We start from the raw sequence: 21,253 nt of genomic DNA, 5'->3' as shown, positions 1-21,253 counted from the left end.
AAAGCTAAACATCTCAGAAAAGCACCTTGATATGTTCAATTCTTTGAATAGAGAGCGCAACATCTCAGCCGTGCTGAAATGAACAAGCTTACAAATTGCAGCAAGACACTTGTGCCGAACCGGGGGGTTCACACTGGACCCATATACCTATTATGAGAGGATCAAAGAATCAAAACATGACTAGACACATGATATGCACAAACAAAGCAATTAAAGCCTCCTTCCATACCTGCACCAGGACTGGAAACAAATCAGTCCCAAATTGGATCAAGAGATCAGGCTGATCCCGCAACAGTTTCTCTCGAGTAGACACATCTAAAGCATTTCCAACATCGTCAGCTTTCCCAACATGCCTTCTGGTTGCACTCCGGGATAAGATAACACCATTGGGAGGGAATGCAGATTGTGGCATAGGAGGCAGTAATTCATTGACAAGAGTAACAATCTCATACAGCTGTACATACAACAAACAAAAACTGTGAGTATACCTTGCAAGAAACAAGTGGACAGGCCAATACTCGTTGAAGCATTAAATTGCAACTCAAACACAAATTGTCAAGCTTTTACATCAGAGAAGTTCATTCCCATACAAGTAGGAATAAGGCAACCAAACTCCAAAGACAAATCGATATAACCAGATGTTTGATAAGGAGTGGAAACCAAAGTATCCCTTCAAGAACTATTATTTTGAAATTGGAGTGCGGAAGTTTAAGAAGATATTCCCATACACGTCGACACAAGGATTGCTGATCTCAATTGTGTTATCAAGTTTTATAATAGAAGGCTCTTTTCTTTGGGGTGAAGGCTTTCATCCTTTTTGTTGACAAGTAGCACCATGAACACAAAAGGTGACTGTATATATTCTTAAAAAGTTCTTATACAAGAGTTCTTGTCTTGCAACCTCCTCTTTCTTCAACTTCTACACATTAAATGGGGCCGCTTTGATTCTTCTTCCACTTGAATAGAATGCCCCAATTCTCATTTTTGGACGTAGCTCATTAGGCAAATCTGCAACTGCATATAGCCATTCTAGCTTCATGGAGATTTCACCACGGAACTTCAACATACTACACCACAACACCATGTTGATAGGCCCTACACAGGAGCTGTGCATTAAGAAGCTTGACCTTACCTAGTTGGCAACATTTAGAGCTGGAAGTCAAGTCTTCCTAGGCCACTCTAACCTGGAGTCTTAAGTACCGTATTACTCTAGCCACTTGCACTGCTTTAGAGCTGATTAAATTATGATTAAGACCACAACACTCCCATTGATACTTCCTGCCTTGTGCACCCATAAGGGCATCTTTTGAGATTGCATATACTACACCCAGTGAAGTTGCTCCTCATCCACAGCTGTGTTAACGTTACTAACCACCACTTGCACTTAACTGTTCCAACTCTTCCAAATCTCTCCAGGCTTTTATAACCATAATTCCTGTTTTTGTTTCTACCCACCCTCGGCCACTCGACACTCTGTAGATATATAATGATAGCATGGGAAGCCTGCTTCCATAAGAGATTCCAAGTCAAAATTTCAATAGCTTTCAAAATACCCAAAGGGAAAGAAACTATTTGACTTTGCTAATGAACTGAAAGAGTTTAGAATCCAAATTGTTAATAATCATGCTTATCTTCACAAATACCTTGGACTTTTAAGCAGCCCTAACCTTGGACTTAGCCCTATAATGTAACACGTTGTGTGGATAAAAATGAAAAAATATTTTTCACTTGTTGCATGTTGATGGGTGAGTGCATAGCTATGTATATAGCTAGTTGGTTGTGGAAATGAGCTCTGGGTAGCCTCATGATGGACTCCACACTGATGACATATTGTCTTGAGATGGAAGACGCTTCTACAAGGACTTCTGGGAGATAATGAAGTGCAGTGTAGGATCACCAGACAATCCAGAGCAGTGTGACGGGGTTTTGTTGTGGGATGACATGTACTCTTCATAGTTGTGTGATAGTCTGTGGGGAACTGAGTACTACATGCTGGTTAGCAGGATATGTGCAAAGGTGGAGTGCCTAAGGTTGAGTATAGGCACTAATTGCCTTGGTATAATTTGAAGGAAAGAGTGGGAGAGTGGTGAAAAAATAAAAGCTGACGTGGTTATAATCAAAAAAGTATCCATGCAGGTGGCTACGTGAGGACGAGGCGAGGAGGTTCTAGATGGCGAGGTGGCGACTGCAAGTAGCAGGCTACAAGGAGAGGGGGGCTCGTAGTGTGGAGGGAGTCGCAACTGCAAGGTGGGAGACTCCTGGAGGAGAAGCGTCGCCAATATACATGCTGGAGAACAGGAGAAGCAGGGAGCTTCTGAGATAGGGGGGGTCTCTACAATGGAAGCGGGGGAATAGCAACTGCATGGATCGGGAAGTGTTTTGGCTAAGGGGGCCGTGGCTCTTGCTGAGGGAATCTAAAACGACGAGAGGTCATGAGCTCTGTGTGTTCTGTGTGTAGAAGAGCAGCATCAATGGCTCGTCGATCCTACGGGAAGAGTAGTTGATAGCGCAGGCTGGGAGCTTTTGGAATCGAAGGAGCTTGACGACTACGCAGGTCTAGTGATTCATGGAGGATAGCGGAGGTCATGTATAAGCAGGAGGACTTTGCGAGCTCAGAAGAAGGCGCTGGAGTACCGTGATTGATAGAGAAAGCTGCTGGAAGGAAGAAGACGATGGTGGGCACATAAGCTTCTTGGCTGGCTGAGAACATGGGAAGGATGGCGCAAGGAGACCGTGAGTTGCTGGTTGTAGATGGGCGTCTCAACTACGAAAGACAGAGTATCTTGGTGGATTAAGAGGTTGACGATTGCATTGACGTGGAGTTTCCGGACTTGGCTGGGGAACACACATAACTAAGAGAACGATACGCTAGAGGGAGAGAGGACGAGCACACAAGCTTGGGTTTGAAGTGGAGAACCGTGAGCTGATGGAGGAGCCAACTATCGGTGGCAAGGTGATGGCGCATGCAAAGTATATGGGCAGGGAGTTACTCAGCCAGTGTGTCTATTGCGTACCATGAAGTTTCTAAATGGAGGAAGCTACGCATGAGCTCTTTGGGTTTCTGAGAAGCAAAAGGACCAGTCAGAGCAAGAGAAGCCATAGCCTCGATCATGATTTTGAATTTTGAGAGAAGAAGAGGACTACTATAAGAACACCTTAGTAGGATTTTGGAAGAGGTCGTCTTTTTCTTGATGGAATTGCATGAAGAAGGTGCCAGGAGAGTTGTAAAGAGAGCATGGGCTTGCATTAGTTGTGGGTTGAAGGCAGAGAGGCATTGCCAGGCAGAATATCAAGATCTCCAAGGGTGGCGAGCTGTGATACGGGAGCGTAGTGCATGTCAGATTTCCTTTAGTCCATAAGGAACTTGTGGATGGTTGTCCAATGAGTTGTGGGATTGGATGCATTATGTCTTTGTATGCTTTGTGAGCTTGAACTCAATCAGTAGGAGTTTGTGTTGGGCTGTGTATTCCACTGGGTTTCTTTCTGAGGTCGACTGGTTCCCGAAGAATGTAACCAGAGTGTGAGTTGTGTCTCGAAGTGTGTAGAGAAAAGGATGTTGAATGAATGCCTTTTGCCTTGTGATTGCATTGTTCGGGTGTTTTGAACGTGGATGAGGGTGGCTGTGAAGGCGAGTTAGGCTCTACTACTTTTGTCCATCCACGTTTTGGTGCCTCCACGGAGGAAGTTCACTTCAGTTTACAAGATTGGAGGAGCAGGTGTTCTGAGATGTGTTGCAAGCAATGGGGAGAAATCCACACATGAGAGTGATACAGTGTGAGTGGTGTGGAAAATGTGGTCACAGGAAGGACAGATGTATAGAAGTCCAGCTACGTGTGATCCAACTCCGAGCTAGAGTGCAGAGAGCTTTGAAAGTGCTTGCCCGTAGGAAAAAAAATGCTCTTCAGATGTAGAGTGAGCTTCTTCAGTAGTGTATTTGTTTTGTTGCCTTCGAGTTTTGTTGTGGTTGAGAAAGCCAGGGTGTGTGACAGTTGAAAGATTGTGAGGATGGCAGAGGACTTTCCAGAGTTTTGGGGGATGCCATATGAGAATGCAGTGAGATTCTTGGAAAAGATGGAATTCACAGCACTTATGAAGGATAGGGCAACCCCTCAGATTTTGTTTCAGATCATGAATTATTGTTTGCAGGGAGATGCAAAGGCATGGTTGCAGACTCAGATGGCTACCTTCAGGACTACTCATCCTCAGCAACAAAATCCGGAGTATACAGTGGTGAGAGCAGCTTTTCTTGCACGGTTTGCACAATCCAGGAGCCCTAATGAAGTATGGAAGGAGTTGTGCAAAATTCAGCAAAAGGATAGTCAGGATGTGGATCAGTATCTGATAGAGTTTGGTAGACTGTGGAGTCTATGGTGTGAGGCTTTAATTCCTGAAGTACCCCCGCAAATGATAAAGAGAGACCGGTTTGTGGTTGGTCTGGAGTCTACCCTCCGTCTGAAGGTGGAGCTGAAGAATATTGATAGTTTTGAGGAAGCAGTCAAAGTGGCCAAAGAGAAAGAATGGAAAGTCAAGAGATTGAGGCAGCTTGGCATGCAAGAGGAGCCTAAAACCCTGATCAGCAGGCCAGAAATGATTAAGGCATATGTAGAGAGAGAGCCGGTGTCTATTCCTATACGGGATGATTCCCTAAAAAAGGAATTGCATGAAGCTGTGGAGCTGATGAAAACACTCAGCCTAAATTGGGTGGAGACTGCAGGGAGAAGCAGAGGTCAAAATAACAGGAGAGTTGCTATGGATGGAGGAGAAGGAAGTTCAGCTGATGCAAGGAGAGTACCGGATTATGTGATGAGCTGTAGACTGGTGGAAGAGGAACTTGAGGAGACAGTCACAGATGAAGAGATAGATTTTTTGAGTGAGACAGAGGAAGAGAACATCTCATCAGAGGAAGAGAGCATCTCATCAGAGGAAGAGAGTCAGTTGTCTTCACTGCTGAAGAAACCGGATGTTGATGATGTAAGGGAGCTGGATATCATTACACTTATGAGTGGAGGCTTGTCACTTGCTATGGAAGAGGGTGTTGCTCAGCTAGTTCTGTGTGAGGCGGTAGAAGAGAGCCCGAGAGAAGGGGTTGCTACCATAGATGGCAGAAATGTTGAGAGCCCATTAAAGGCAGCTAAGGATAAGTCTATGTGTGTAGATGATGATCATGCTCCAGTGTTGAGTGGTGATGATATGCCTATGATGGCTGAATGCAATCAGTTTGTGGTTGACACTGTGATTGTGCATACCGAAGAAGATGAGATTTCAGGTTCAGCAAATGAGGAAGAGAGGTGTGAAATTAGTAGTGAAGATGAGAGCTCAATCATGTGTGACAGTGATGAAGCTGATGTGGCTATTACTGATAAAGTAAAAGACCTACAGACAGCAAGTGTTGATTGTGTGCATGCAAATTGTGATGAGTATGATGAGGTTAAGATTCAGTGTTTACAAGATGATGGTGATTCAGAGGATGAGATGGATCGTGTTCTTGATGATGCACTGAATGATATGTTAGCATTGATCTCTTCAAAAGAGAATGAAAACACCAGTATGCATGTTGAGCTAGATGGCAGTGATAGTGTGATTGATGATCAGCTAGATGCTTTGCTTGATGATATCCTCGTGGATTTTGCATGTGTGGTGGGCAATGACAAGAAAGAGTATGATGGTATGTTTGAGCATTCTTCAGGTGGAAGAGATGTTTGTTTGCTCCTGAGTGATCTTGATAATTCATATGATGGGTTGAGTTTTGCAGCTTCAAAGGTTGAGACAATAGGGTATGCTGAGAAGTCCCTAATCACAGATTATGAGCTGGTTGTGCCCGTGAGATTTGTGTGTGAGGTTGTGACCTCAAAAGATGTAGCTCATGTGAAGATGAGCAAGACTCATGATATAAGTGTGACGGCTGATAGCCAGTGGAGTGGTGTAATATCTTGGCAGGATAAGATATGGGATCCTGGAGGCTTAGAGAGGAAGTGGATACATGGAAGGAGCTGGTGGCTACATCAAATTGGTGTGTTGTTGATTCCATTTGATCCAGGAGGATGGTGGATTATGTATATCTGGCAATGGAGGGTTCAAAGTTATCCTTTTGATCCGGGAGGAGAAAAGCAGAGGCATAGAGCACAAGTTTGCTTTGTTTTTGATCCAAGTGGTTTGCTAATGTTTTTCTTTAGCTGCTGGACATGAATGTCACAGCAGAAGAGTAGGGGTTGCTAGAGATGTGTGGATAAAAATGAAAAAATATTTTTCACTTGTTGCATGTTGATGGGTGAGTGCATAGCTATGTATATAGCTAGTTGGTTGTGGAAATGAGCTCTGGGTAGCCTCATGATGGACTCCACACTGATGACATATTGTCTTGAGATGGAAGACGCTTCTACAAGGACTTCTGGGAGATAATGAAGTGCAGTGTAGGATCACCAGACAATCCAGAGCAGTGTGACGGGGTTTTGTTGTGGGATGACATGTACTCTTCATAGTTGTGTGATAGTCTGTGGGGAACTGAGTACTACATGCTGGTTAGCACGATATGTGCAAAGGTGGAGTGCCTAAGGTTGAGTATAGGCACTAATTGCCTTGGTATAATTTGAAGGAAAGAGTGGGAGAGTGGTGAAAAAATAAAAGCTGACGTGGTTATAATCAAAAAAGTATCCATGCAGGTGGCTACGTGAGGACGAGGCGAGGAGGTTCTAGATGGCGAGGTGGCGACTGCAAGTAGCAGGCTACAAGGAGAGGGGGGCTCGTAGTGTGGAGGGAGTCGCAACTGCAAGGTGGGAGACTCCTGGAGGAGAAGCGTCGCCAATATACATGCTGGAGAACAGGAGAAGCAGGGAGCTTCTGAGATAGGGGGGGTCTCTACAATGGAAGCGGGGGAATAGCAACTGCATGGATCGGGAAGTGTTTTGGCTAAGGGGGCCGTGGCTCTTGCTGAGGGAATCTAAAACGACGAGAGGTCATGAGCTCTGTGTGTTCTGTGTGTAGAAGAGCAGCATCAATGGCTCGTCGATCCTACGGGAAGAGTAGTTGATAGCGCAGGCTGGGAGCTTTTGGAATCGAAGGAGCTTGACGACTACGCAGGTCTAGTGATTCATGGAGGATAGCGGAGGTCATGTATAAGCAGGAGGACTTTGCGAGCTCAGAAGAAGGCGCTGGAGTACCGTGATTGATAGAGAAAGCTGCTGGAAGGAAGAAGACGATGGTGGGCACATAAGCTTCTTGGCTGGCTGAGAACATGGGAAGGATGGCGCAAGGAGACCGTGAGTTGCTGGTTGTAGATGGGCGTCTCAACTACGAAAGACAGAGTATCTTGGTGGATTAAGAGGTTGACGATTGCATTGACGTGGAGTTTCCGGACTTGGCTGGGGAACACACATAACTAAGAGAACGATACGCTAGAGGGAGAGAGGACGAGCACACAAGCTTGGGTTTGAAGTGGAGAACCGTGAGCTGATGGAGGAGCCAACTATCGGTGGCAAGGTGATGGCGCATGCAAAGTATATGGGCAGGGAGTTACTCAGCCAGTGTGTCTATTGCGTACCATGAAGTTTCTAAATGGAGGAAGCTACGCATGAGCTCTTTGGGTTTCTGAGAATCAAAAGGACCAGTCAGAGCAAGAGAAGCCATAGCCTCGATCATGATTTTGAATTTTGAGAGAAGAAGAGGACTACTATAAGAACACCTTAGTAGGATTTTGGAAGAGGTCGTCTTTTTCTTGATGGAATTGCATGAAGAAGGTGCCAGGAGAGTTGTAAAGAGAGCATGGGCTTGCATTAGTTGTGGGTTGAAGGCAGAGAGGCATTGCCAGGCAGAATATCAAGATCTCCAAGGGTGGCGAGCTGTGATACGGGAGCGTAGTGCATGTCAGATTTCCTTTAGTCCATAAGGAACTTGTGGATGGTTGTCCAATGAGTTGTGGGATTGGATGCATTATGTCTTTGTATGCTTTGTGAGCTTGAACTCAATCAGTAGGAGTTTGTGTTGGGCTGTGTATTCCACTGGGTTTCTTTCTGAGGTCGACTGGTTCCCGAAGAATGTAACCAGAGTGTGAGTTGTGTCTCGAAGTGTGTAGAGAAAAGGATGTTGAATGAATGCCTTTTGCCTTGTGATTGCATTGTTCGGGTGTTTTGAACGTGGATGAGGGTGGCTGTGAAGGCGAGTTAGGCTCTACTACTTTTGTCCATCCAACGTGATGGTTAAATATCGTGTGAAATGCAGCAAGAGCTTCTTTAAACCTTTAGCAAGTCTCTACAATGTACACCACAGAGAGGGGACTTGGAAGGGAGAGGGGGGGGGGGAAAGTATTTGCTTTAACCTGGAGAACTGAAAACACAATGCTTAAAACACTCTTCTAGCGAGAGAGAGAAAGCAACTCTGAAGAGGGACCTTCGACTGCCAGACAATGCCCAAAAACCTGTGAGAACAACTCCAGCCAATGATTGAGGCCTCAATGCTGTCCCCACCGTCGATGTAGACCACACTGCGAGGCTGAAAAATGAGGCTTGTGCTGTCCATGGGCATGGAGGTGTCCGCATGAGTGAGAGATGGCTAAGAAAAGAGATGAACTGAGAGAGAACCGAGAAAAGGCTGCTGAAACAGTCCCGGAAAACCTCCACTTGCTGCTGTCCAATGTGCCGCCACTGCTGCGTTGAATGTCTGCCCCTGATTGGCGGAGTTTGGAACTGATTCACAGCAGGGAGCAGGGCTAAAATCGTGTGGCAGCAGGCTGGAATGGCAGGAGAGCAGGGCCAGGAATATGAGTAAATGAAACGGGGGGCTGCAGCCCCTTTTTTAGGGCCTGGAACCACCTGACTAGGTCAGCCACTGGCCAACCTGGTCAGGCCTGGTTTGGTCAGAGCCCAGCTGGCCAAAATGGCCTGCCCACCAACCTAACCCTAGAACTACTAGAACCTAACTAATTTACGCCATTCTCCATGGGTACAAGTGACTTGGACTGTCCCTAAGGGCTGGGAATTGACCTACATAGCTCATCCCTGGACACAAATATGGTGACAAAACATCCTAAATGGGTTCTACTTTGGTACATTGTTTGCACTTGATGACGAGCCAATGTGTCACAATGCACCCACATTAAGAACTCATTTATTCTTCCATCTTCAAGAAATGAGCTAGCTACTAGCTCTTCAAACTCTTTTACAAGTCTTTTTATCTGCGAAGCTGACAAAGGGAATCTTCTTGGAATCATCCCTTAGAGAAGCCCCCGATATCCATGTTTATTTACTTCGAGCAATATTTAAGCTCAAGCATTTGTACTAATGGCATAGCTTCTTCTACAGACTTGAGTCTAGAAGTAGACACGCCAGAAGTAATTTTAGGTTTAACCCATTAATAAATCTATAACTCCATTGGCCTTAACACTACCTTCATGACATAGCTCATGCCACTAACAGAGCAACTCTCCAACTAGCAATAGGTAGAGGCTGAAGTCATCCCAACTGGTGATAGCAAACCTAACTCCAAGCTGAACATCATGAAATAGGTTCCCCACCATCACCAGTAGGCTGACTCCAAGTGCGAAGCTCCAAACTAAGGGTACCCTTCCTTAGATACCACATGTCCTAGCAATAGCACCACCCACATGACACTTCTCTGAGTTCAAACTCCCGACGGTAGCATCCACTGCTCCAACAACTTATCACAATGTTCAATTATCAACAAATTAGCGATCTTTTCTAAAGCCTCTCCCAATCTCCTCAACTCTATAGTAGTTGTCTTGTGCTCCATCAAAGTGATTGTCATCGATTGCATGACAAACAGCCTTGGAAACTTGTCTAGCATATCTAGCAACTTTTCTCTTTCCTCCTCTATGAGTGAGGACCATTGAGCACATTGCTATTTCTATCTCTTTATTCCTATTTATCCTTATCCTTAACCCCCGTACCTTCGGCCATAACATTATGCACCCCAACTACTCATGATTTTGTCTCCTCTTCCACCTCTAAATCCTCCAAACCCTCCTCATTAGAACTTATCTCCTTATCTGTAGACTCCTCCGGGACTCCTCTTAAAAGCTTATCTCTTTCTAGTAGACTCCCGCTCCAAGATTCTTCTACTCTCAATCTTGATGTTGTACTGCACCTTCTTGCCTTACCGTCCTCTCAAATTTTGACTGCCCCTACTCTCCTCAGCCAAGGATGATCGAGGATGATAAGGCACCCCTTCTGAGCAACCTTAGCAAGAGCACATGATAGCATGTGCTGCATTGAGAGAGACTATGGTAGTCTTGGTAGTCTACTTGTGCCAAATGTATGAACCTTCGTAACATAATTGAGAAGAGGTGATACCCAAAACGTTGCATGCATGATTTCATGTGGGTCTATGGCCTTACTACATATGAGACTTCATAGCATATTATGTGACTTATTGGTTGATATAACACAGACTTCCATTTCGACCACCAACAAGTCAAATGGGCTCCTTCACATCTACCTTGGGATTATGTATGTCCTACTTCCAAGACACATTCCTCTAGGGATCTTAAATTTGCCTCTTTTCACATCCCCTAAGTTTACGCAGCTATTTCACACCCCTTACTGAGAGGATACCGTTACTATCGCCCAGAATGTTTGCACCCTCAAACACAATATGTAGGACCCACAAATTGCATTTTTCTCTGACCCATCCTTCCATTTGATCAAATATGCTTCTGATAGTGCTCAATTGCTCACTTACCGATTTTCTTAAGTATTATGCATGGTCTACAATACCTAGTAGAACATTCACAATCTTCAAGGTTTTTAAAGACTCGTGTACTTCCAAATAGACTTTCTCAGCTTCATCATAGTGGACTTCCCTTCTATGTGGATCCGAAAGACATGCTTTCAGCATATGTCAAGAATATTAGAATAGATAAACAAATCGCAACAAATCTCTTCTACTGAGTTTGCCTATAGTAATTATAGTATTTCGCAATATGCTATAGTCCATTCGTGTTTATATATAGGTATCAACCGAAAGCAACAATGTATGTAGGGGTTGAGAAGAAAAACATGCAAAGACCTGAATTAAAGGTTGAACCATGCTAGAGATACTATTCAAAAGGGCTCAAGATAAGATTTCATCAACCCTTTTTGTTTGTTTTTACTTGTATTGAAACTTGTTTCCACTCTATGGAAGCCAGATACATTTGCTAACTCACAAATCTTCGCACTTTACAGTTAAAACCACTGAGCCATTTGCGCAATCGAATGCGCAATCACGCAAAATCATGACGTGTAAGTCAACGAGAAATTCTATTGAGATGCTTTCCCAACCAGGTGAATCTCGAATGGAGCTACAAGCCACCTAACTTCAGGCACTCTCCTGTATTCACTTGACACTTTTGGTTATAATGCTCATACCTAGCCAGCAGAACTCTCTGTTCATAAGAGAAACATGAATCTTCTTAATGCTGGGCATCCTGCACTTGACATTCCAAAATTATTTGATGGCTAAATTTTTTATCCCATGGGACACACTTTATGTTATAGATGGCATAACATCTTCAATGGTGTGCTTTTTCCACACCACTGTTTCCTGTCTGTGTGTGCATTCCACCTACTTCTAATGCTTTACCCATGAGACACCTTTAACTTCAATGATAATAGAGGGCATTGTGCTCACATCTTCCCTTTAAGGATGTAGAAACATTTATAAAATCGAGTCGCGCATCATCTACCACGTTACACCTTACCTCAAATTCAAACTATTGCTTTGCTGCCCTGCCCTCGCCAGTTTGCTGCCCTGGTTACCTGCCAGGCCCTGCCATTGCTGCCGCTAAACAGCCCTTGGAAGCCCGCAGCCTGGTTCGCCAGCCCCCTATCGCGATCCAGAATTGGATACCAGCAGCCTGTTTCGCCATACGCAGTCTGCCCCCTCTTTTTCGCCATCTTACCTGCCAGATCAGCAGCGGTACAGCCCCTTTACCGCAATCCAGACTGCCTGTTAAACGCATGCTGTTGCTGTTCCAGACCAGCCAGGCCCACATCTGCTCCTCGCCACCCACTGCAACATGGACCTCCGGACAGAAATCTGCAGGCCTTTTCTACGCAACAAATTGGCAGATTAAATCAAAGCCAGGTGGATTCTTTCCATTCTACTTTTAAGGATTCTCTTGTCATTATCCAATTACAGCAAATGAAAGACGCTCCCTTAAAGCATGGAAACCCCTGGTAATTCACCCAGCATTTCAAGGACACCTCAGGCATCATCTACCACACAATATCGTGTTCAGATTGCACAACCAGCCCATTTCGGAGGTTAGCATTGTGGGTCTTCTGTGTCACATGCCCTCCTAGTGATTTGGACCACATACTATGCCTTCTGCATGAGGCACCTCAGTTACATTACTTCCTCATCACCGTCCAGGTTGTGTTCCACGAGACACGAAGATACCCAGAACCCGATATTCCTCACGAGTTTGCTGTCCATCTTTGGAGAGATTTGTACCCCTCAGCTTCAGCATCGCCAGGGTACTCTCCACCTCCTTCCGCTCCCAGATATCCTCCTTTACAGGTTGTACCTTCCCCAAGACAGTATTTACACTCTGAAGGCACTCCTTCTCCTGGATATCCTCCACTTCCGACAACAACTCCTTATCCTTTCTCAGATCCGTGGACTCTGCAACCTACTCATGTACTCTCACGAGCGGTAACACCCATTTCGGCATCACCAGTGTTACCTCAGACAGGACCTCCTTTACCAGATTTCCACGGGTGGTTCCATCCTGCCTCGCCTGCCCCCTCCAACATGAGCAACCTCAGGGAGCAGCCCGAATCTTCTTCCAGAAATGGTACAAACTAGAGCGCAGGTTCGTGCTTTTCTCACGGGGACCTCAGATATGTCGCAACGCTCGCGTGCAGCCTCTCCGAAAATAAGCAACTCAAGTCCAAAAAAGACCCCTGAAGTCAACATACAAGGCGAAACACTGCTGCAACTTCAAATTTCCCAGCTTCAGGACAGCATCTCCGACTTGGTCCAGAAAGTCCAACAACTCCAAGATTCTCGCAGTACCACACATACACAGGATGACGTGACGCAACCAGATGACTATGTGGACTCATTCCCACCAGAGGTAGAAAACACTGAACTCCGTGTCCTCTACCGTTTACTCCAAGCTTCCAAAACTAAAAGACTTGACATTCCGGAAGCCTACACTGGTCAACGAAATCGCCGAACAGTTGACCAATGGCTCGCAAAATTGCGCATGTACTTTGATACTGTTGACCTCTCTGAAGGCAAAAAGATTGCCTTGGCAACCTCCCTCCTTAAGGATACAGCTTTTCTATGGTGGCAAAGACGCTTAAAGGACGGCAAAAGTGTGTTAACATGGAAACGTTTTGAACACGTGCTCCGTAAGCAGTTCATACCTGCCAATGCGGACTTCCAAGCACGTTCAAAAGTCCGACAGTTCGAGCAAACAGGCACCCTGTCTTCCTACATCTCTCAGTTCACCACATTGGTGCTGGAGATTGATGGATTAACTGAGGATGATCGCCTTCATGCTTTCATCTCAGGCCTAGATCTCTCGTTACGCATTGATGTCCTTAAAGCAAACATCACCACCACAGCTGGCGCTATTGCTTACGCAGAGCACATAACCGATTTCCAAAACACAGGGATGTAGAGTGCTAATCGAACACAAAACTCTACTATGGCCAAAGGTGCTCGCCCTTAAGATAACCCCAGGTTTAGAAAAAACTCGGGTAATCAAGGTCAGCGACAGTCTCAAGATCCCCACAAGTCTCAGAAATCGTATGCTGGATTCCAACAGAAGCACTCCTCCAAGGATCGCGACTCTTCTTCTTCACAAAGTCATTACCGTCATCCCCAACATAAAGGTGCGGCCACTGACAAGAAGAACAACTCCAGCACAAAAGGACTTTGTAAACCATTTGTACAGGCGACCATAGATGGTTCGATTGTCCCAAGCGACCAAAGCAAAATTCCAATATGAAACCTAGCACTTCCCTGACAGAAGATGCTACCCCAGCACAAGACAAGAAAGGCAAAGCTGTTCGAATGGCAAATATCATCCACCTGAGCCTTGCCAACAACCCTAAATCTTCCCTGGCCACTCACGTACTTTGTGTTCAAGGATCGATTCGTGGAACAACAGTCACTATCCTCATTGACAGTGGCTGCTCTCATAACTTCCTAGCTAGTTCTATGGTCGACAAACTTCGATTGACCACCAGTCCTAGTCTCATGGACTATCAGATTGAATTCGCAAATGGAACTACCTTCTTGTGCAACACCAGAATCAAAAACTTGTCTTTTCGCATCCAACATTATACGGACAAGTTGAACTTCGACATCATGCCTCTCTCGGTACGATGTCATACTTGGACAACAGTGGCTCTACGACTATGATCCATCAATCAGTTTTCGCAGCCATACTATCCAGTTTGTCCACTAGGGAAAACTTATTGAGCTAACTGGTTCTAGGGACTCTCCTTCAACCCCAGTTGCCTCTGCCCTACAAGTAAAGAAGTGGGTTCGTAAACGTCAAGTAAAGACTTCACTTATGTTGGTTACGGCAGTAGAGGAGACACCAACAAAGGATCCTCCTAAATACCTCAACCAACCTTTTTTCCAGCCCTACCTGGATATTTTTCCACAGGAATTGCCAAAGCAGTTACCACCTCGACGACCAGTGGATCACCCAATCGACCTTATTCCCGGCAGTAATCCACCGTCGAAACCTCCTTATCGGGTTTCTTACACTCAAAATGAAGAAATCCAAAGACAGGTCACCGGACTACTTAACAAAGGTCACATTCAGCCCAGTCGCAGCCCTTTCGGATCTCCTGTACTACTTGTGGAAAAAAAGAATAAGTCAATCCGCCTCTGCATCGACTACCGAGCCCTCAACAAGCTCACTAAAAAAAACAAGTATCCATTGCCTCGCATCGATGACCTCTTCGATCAACTTCTACACGCAACACAGTTCTCAAAGATTGATCTTCGTTCAGGTTATCATCAAATTCGCATACGAGAAGGCAATGAGTACAAGACAGCTTTTCGAACAAAGTATGGACACTATGAATGTTTGGTCATGCCTTTTGGGTTAAACAATGCCCCGGCCACATTCATGACACTAATGAACGACATTTTCAGGCCTTTCCTCGATAAGTTCGTCATCGTTTACCTCGATGACATCCTCGTTTTCAGCAGATCCCTACATGAGCACAAACAACATCTTCACCAAGTTTTTGAAGTTCTCCGCGCAAATTCTCTCTACATCAACATTGAGAAGAGTGAGTTCTTCAAGACCCAACTCGAATATTTGGGACATGTTATTTCAGCTCAAGGCATCTCTGTGGATCCCAAGAAGGTCAAGGTAATCCGAAACTGGCCTACTCCTAAGAATGTTCATGATGTCCGCGCTTTTCTCGGATTGGCAAACTTCTACCATACAAAGGTCTATCGGTTTTCCGAAATCGCAGCTCCTATGTGCGAATTATTGAAAAGCACAGCAGTTTTTCAGAGGCTTCCCGAAACAGAGTATAGTTTCCAACAACTCAAGCAAGCACTCACTACCACACCAGTTATGGCTATTGCTGACCCAAACCTTCCATTTGAGGTCATGACCGACGCTTCCGACATCGCTACAGGAGCAATCTTGATGCAAGAAGGCAGAGTTATTGCTTTTGACAGCCATAAACATTCTGATATCCAAACCCGATACCTGGTTTATGATAAGGAGTTCCTTGCCATTATACATGCTTATCGCTCTTGCAAACATTATCTCATGGGAGCCGACTCAGTGGTCAAGACAGACCATCACTCTCTAAAGGAGATCTGGACGACTCCGACGCTACTTGGCAATCTGATGAAGACTTACAGTAGTACCCTAACATTTTACAGCAGTATTTTTCAGAATTTACCGTGATATTTTCTACATCAGTTCATTATCTCCACCAGGGTCTTATTTTGAGTGGGAGGGGATGTCACGATCTGTGACGTATTCCTTTCTCTATATCTAGACTTATGGATGGTTTGATGAATGGACACTTGTGGAAGGGTATGCCCTTTCGACGGGACACTTCCTACGAGGCACAACCCTTCACAAGAGACATTCTATGGAAGAGACACTCCTATTGTAATGTACCCTCTCATCAAGGGTCACACCCTTCACAAGGGGTACACACCTCTTCATGCACATACACTTTGGAGTACACACCTTTTCATGTGTGACTCTTCACTCTCTATATAAGAGAGGCCCAATTGTATGGATGACACTACAGATACTACAGACACTCAAGCAATACAAATATTCCTTGTTCTGCGCTATTTCAGTCTCCTTTCTGCTCCTTAGCACATTTCTAAATATAGTAAATCTAGGATTTCTTACATCAGCACCTTCAAATACTTAGGGGTTGATATCCCGGCAGATCACAGATGGTGGCAATGTATACATACAAGGATGGACACTGGTTGGGGGAAGTACTACCAGCTTGAGAATGATTGCAGGCACACCGACACTAGGAACTGGAAAATTCGAAATGTATTGTTTGATGCACATATGTAGTGCAGACAGTATTGTATGGAGTGGAAGTATGGGGAGGCAGCATTTCAGCCTCTACATGGAATGATATTCAGAAAATGCAAAAAGCTTTCTTAAGGAGACACCTTGGTGTCAAACCCACTACTCCATACTCAATACTTCTGTTGGAAACGGGAAGGAGACCGATTGAATTTCATGCATTGATCAGAGTTATGCAATACCTAATAGAGGTGCAGCAAATGCAACCTGATAGGCTGCCTCATAAAGCATGGAACGCCAGCACAAAGCTTCAAAAGAACTACAAAAGTAAGGTCCTTTGCACAGGATGGGCAACCGACATAAGAAAATGGTTCAGCAGATGGAAAGTGGAAGCATATTTGACCATGCCGCCTAAAAAGGTCAACATGCAAGAGTTTCAACTGTCTTTACTGAGCACTTTGCGGAATCACTGGTTGACAAGTGAAAAGAGGGTAAAGCTGGAATATTACCAAGATAACATAAATCCCCACGTGGTGGTCTACATACATGTCCATAGAGACTCATGCTCAGTCTTATATTAGCACACCTATCCCCCTTCTATATCGCAGAAACATCGCCAGGTTCCGTACCAGATCTCATACATTTGCCATTGAGCAAGGAGCTTGGATACACCAGCCTCGACATGCTAAAGTTTGTACCCTTTGTGACATGCACACAGTTGAGACAGAGGCACATGTAGCTCTACAGTGCCCCCGATATGCACATATCAGGGAGGACTACCAGCAGATACTGGGGGACTCCGCTCAGTTGACATCAGTTCTCTTCACTGCCTCTCCGGCAGCATTGGGATCTTTTGTCACTCGTCTTTTTACCTGTCGTCAGGAACTCATAGACTCCTGACCCCTCTCCTTGAGGAGACTCTTTTTACATTGTATCCAGACAGGTCATTTTTTGGCCCCCCGAGGACGCTAATAAATTCTACTTCTCACTTTAAAACATAAAAAACTAAATAGACCCTTTACACTTATGTATCGCTTCCTACAAAGAGGCAAAATTACATTCCTAACTTAGAAAGCACAAGCATGTAAAGGATGCAGCAATCTCCACCAGCAAACCAATCTAGTGTGAAGTGCTCTCTGTGCATGGCTGCCCGGGATATATTGAAGATCAATGACCATTTACAATATTGAATAGCCATTTCTTCCTTCTGTTCTGGGGAAGGCAGTGTCTTCCCCAAGGGTTTACAATATGGAATAGCCAGTTCTTTCTTCTGCTCTGGCGAAGGCAGTGTCTCTCTATTCCTCCTCGTTGTCGGCATAAATTCATTCCAGCAAATGAGATCACATTCAACCAAGATGAGGAGAACGAACTGCATTAACAGTCATCTAAATCATGCGTAGACCCATGACAAATCCAGGTCCTTTCTTGTATCACACACACAAAGAAAGGAATCTGAATCTTCCCTATACAAGCAAAGCTTCAAACCGTACTTTATGAAGATTAAAGATAGAGCGAGCCATGACAAAATTAAAGCCTTGAATTATTCAAAGGCTAAATATTTGTTTGATGATTTGCAGAAAGCTCTAAAGTTGCCACAAATCAGACAACAATCATCTAGCAAGAAAAACCACTTTCATCCTTTCACTTTCTGTCACTTAAGCAAGCTATGTTGACAACGTTACCTGTTCTGGAGGCCTGTTAACTGCAGAAGGAGAGACAGAAATACTAGAGACCAGTCCAGAACCAGCCAAGATGTCCTTCACAACGGTACTGATATTTAAAAGAAGAAGACTCTCTGCAGCAACTGCTGAACCACTCGCGCACGTTGATAAGAGCCTTATCAAGCCCTGCGGTTGTTTGGGCAATTCAATGAATCCCTCAAAGTAAAGATAGCAAAAACAACTTTACTTCAGCTTTGTGCACGTGGCTACTCACTGTATACGTTGAGTTGCTGAGAGATGTTTGAGAAACCATGCTACCATTCAAAGTACTGACAGAAATGAGGCGTGCAGCTTGAGGAATCAGGCCATGTGAGCAGAGCTTGTCTAATTTGTCCGAAGATGAGGCAAAGGACTCAGCTATTCGAGTCAGACACACTGAAGCATGTTCCACTACCTATTACACATCATTCAAACGTTTACAAATGCCCAGTCACAATACTATAACAAGGAAAACACACACATGTTTAAGCAACCTTTGAGTCCTGGTACTGAAGAAGATTTGTCAATATGGGGACTGCATCCATAACGAAATCAGAGGCATCCAATGGCAGCTGTCGGCAGATATTTGCCGCTGTGGAAACAGCAACTCTCTACAAAATTGCAAAAATGGAATGCAGGTGAGAACTTCACACATAAGAAGCAAAAGAGATCTCTTCCCTAATCTCAGAAAACATACATCCTCGTATGCACATCTGCGTGTAATTAATGGGCTCAGAAAAGAGGGAAGGGGGCAAACAAGAGGGTGTCCTTTTCCTTGGGAGGGGGGAGATGATGCTGGACAAAGTGTTTCACACACACAAGTCCTTTGACTTCTGGTGGAATTGCAGTAAATAAAATCAGGCGCTTTAAACTTCACATTTTACCACAATAGTCCTTTACTCACATTTTACCAGAATAGTCCTTTAAACTTCACATTTTACCACAATGGTCCTTTACACTTTACCTGGACTCCCGTAGAGAAGAAGTCGAGGTACGATAAAACAGCCATGAGTGCTCCTGCTCGCAAGCACGCAGTTGGATGCTCATGAGAAATTTTCTCAAGAGCTTGCAAGGACTACAAAAGGTAACATTTACATCAGAGCAAACATAGAAAAACCGTAATAAGACATCCAAAAGAAAAAATCGTCTAGTAAACTACTGAATCCTTAGGCATTCTCTACCTGCTCGGCCAAATCAATATACTCGATGGTCAAAAGACGTGCACAAAGGCAAGGCACTGCCCCATAATGCACTACAGCAGCACATGAAGACGGCAGCACATCGCAGAGATGCGTGAGTGCTCGGGCCGCTAGCAGCATCATGTCAGGGTTGTATTCGTGATTGAGAAGACCCACCAACACAGGCACGAAAGAGTCAACAGAGAAACTACTAAGCGATTCTTCGGTTCCGATCGAAAGCAATTCACATAACTGTGAGAGGGCCTCTAATTGCCGACCCTCCTCCCCTTCTGCCCTCAAACCTGAGAGAATTCTCTTCAACTTGCTGCTTTGATGTGGGCTCGAAGATGGCAGAAGATCATCCAACCCTGCCCCAAGCTTCCTGAGCAAACCGTGAAGCGCACTGCTGGCAGAGGCAAGATTGTGTTGCAGACTACTGTTACCCTCTGCATCATTGTCTTCATCACACGTACCGCCCGGCCTATCTCTATCGCGTTGCCTCTCCTTCTCCTTCTCCGATTCTTTCTCTTTCCCTTTATCGGACTCCTTCTCTTTGTCCATCCCTCGAATTGTCTTGCCTGATCCGTGATCATCCTCTTTCTCCGCTTCCTTCCTAGCCCTGTCGTTCTCCCTTTTGGAAGCCGATGTCGACGATTCTAAACCCGAATCCATGCTTACCTCTTGAGAGCGGGATATAGAAATGTTAGTGGTTGCGTTATGGTTAGCTCCGAGACCTGTTGTTCGATTTCCAGTCCGTGGGCGAGGGGGGATGGGAGCGGACAAAGGTGAGGCTGACAGACGAGCCCTCTTCGCGCGTGAAGCAGCAGGGTTAGCAGCAGGCGATGGCCTTTGTCCCGTGGCCTCCGCCCGCTTGCGGCTGCGCGTTTCCATAAAAGAATCCCCACCCCCGAGGTCCCCCCCCTCTCCCCGTTTTCTCTCTCTGGTTTAGTCGCGCCAGGGAGAAGACATGGCTTCCTCTGCAATAGCTTGATCTACATCAGCCAATCCATGAAAAAAGGGGGCAGAATTGGGGCGATGTCACGCACGAGGGGTTCGCAGCGAAGGGGTGCGAGGAGGGAGGGAGGGGGAGGATCAAGGCCAAGGTTGTAGCTATGTCTGGCGATGGCGGTGGGCAGCACGATCAAAGCAAAAGATCAAAAGCAGAGCATTAGGGAGAAGAAGAAAAAGAGACGCAAACATCAGGATGAAGAATTGAGGGAGGGCAGGTATGTTGGAGCCTCGCTTCTAAAGGTGCAAAGAAAAAAGGTTGGGCCCATGGGGGTCGAGAGAGAGAGAGAGAGAGAGACAAAGATTGAGAGAGAGAGAGAGAGAGAGAGGGGCACGGCTATGTCCACGCTTGCTTTAGGGTGCGCGCATTTGGGTGCGATCCATGCATGTGAAGCTCGACGTGTGGCCTACACGTTGAACATGCATTTTGAAAAATGGTGGAATGGGTGCTTGATACCATTATACTCGTGTAAAAGATCAAAAGCAGAGCATTAGGGAGAAGAAGAAAAAGATCAAAGCAAAAGATCAAAAGCAGAGCATTATGATCAAAGCAAAAGATCAAAAGCAGAGCATGAGGGAGAAGAAGAAAGAGAGACGCAAACATCAGGATGAAGAATTGAGGGAGGGCAGGTATGTTGGAGCCTCGCTTCTAAAGGTGCAAAGAAAAAAGGTTGGGCCCATGGGGGTCGAGAGAGACAAAGATTGAGAGAGAGAGAGAGAGAGAGAGAGAGAGGGGCACGGCTATGTCCACGCTTGCTTTAGGGTGCGCGCATTTGGGTGCGATCCATGCATGTGAAGCTCGACGTGTGGCCTACACGTTGAACATGCATTTTGAAAAATGGTGGAATTTGTGCTTGATACCATTATACTCGTGTAAGTTCCTT

General features: G+C 45.3%; 1 protein-coding gene across 3 annotated transcripts in view; it reads right to left on the bottom strand.

Moving 5' to 3' along the window:
• The window catches only part of KAK (HECT ubiquitin protein ligase family protein KAK), a 67,981-nt gene extending 47,361 nt beyond the window's left edge, over positions 1–20,620 (bottom strand). For all 3 annotated transcript variants that reach the window (XR_015542643.1, XM_087390028.1, XM_087390038.1), the window contains exons 1-7: positions 19,365–20,620; positions 19,148–19,258; positions 18,678–18,794; positions 18,419–18,598; positions 18,166–18,330; positions 230–454; positions 26–147 (exon numbers count right to left, since the gene is read on the bottom strand). Coding sequence is in view for 2 of the 3 variants with exons in the window: in XM_087390028.1 (XP_087246154.1) it covers positions 26–147; positions 230–454; positions 18,166–18,330; positions 18,419–18,598; positions 18,678–18,794; positions 19,148–19,258; positions 19,365–20,252 (1,808 nt within the window). In the remaining variant the exon portion in view is untranslated. The remainder of the gene's footprint in view (positions 1–25; positions 148–229; positions 455–18,165; positions 18,331–18,418; positions 18,599–18,677; positions 18,795–19,147; positions 19,259–19,364) is intronic.
• Between the last annotated feature and the right edge of the window lie 633 nt (positions 20,621–21,253).

This window comes from Dipteris shenzhenensis, chromosome 2 (genome assembly GCF_047967505.1).
Source record: "Dipteris shenzhenensis isolate YYH24624 ecotype China chromosome 2, Dip_SZ_1.0, whole genome shotgun sequence".
Taxonomy (NCBI): Eukaryota; Viridiplantae; Streptophyta; class Polypodiopsida; order Gleicheniales; family Dipteridaceae; genus Dipteris; species Dipteris shenzhenensis.
This window is presented reverse-complemented; position numbering and strand designations above follow the sequence as displayed.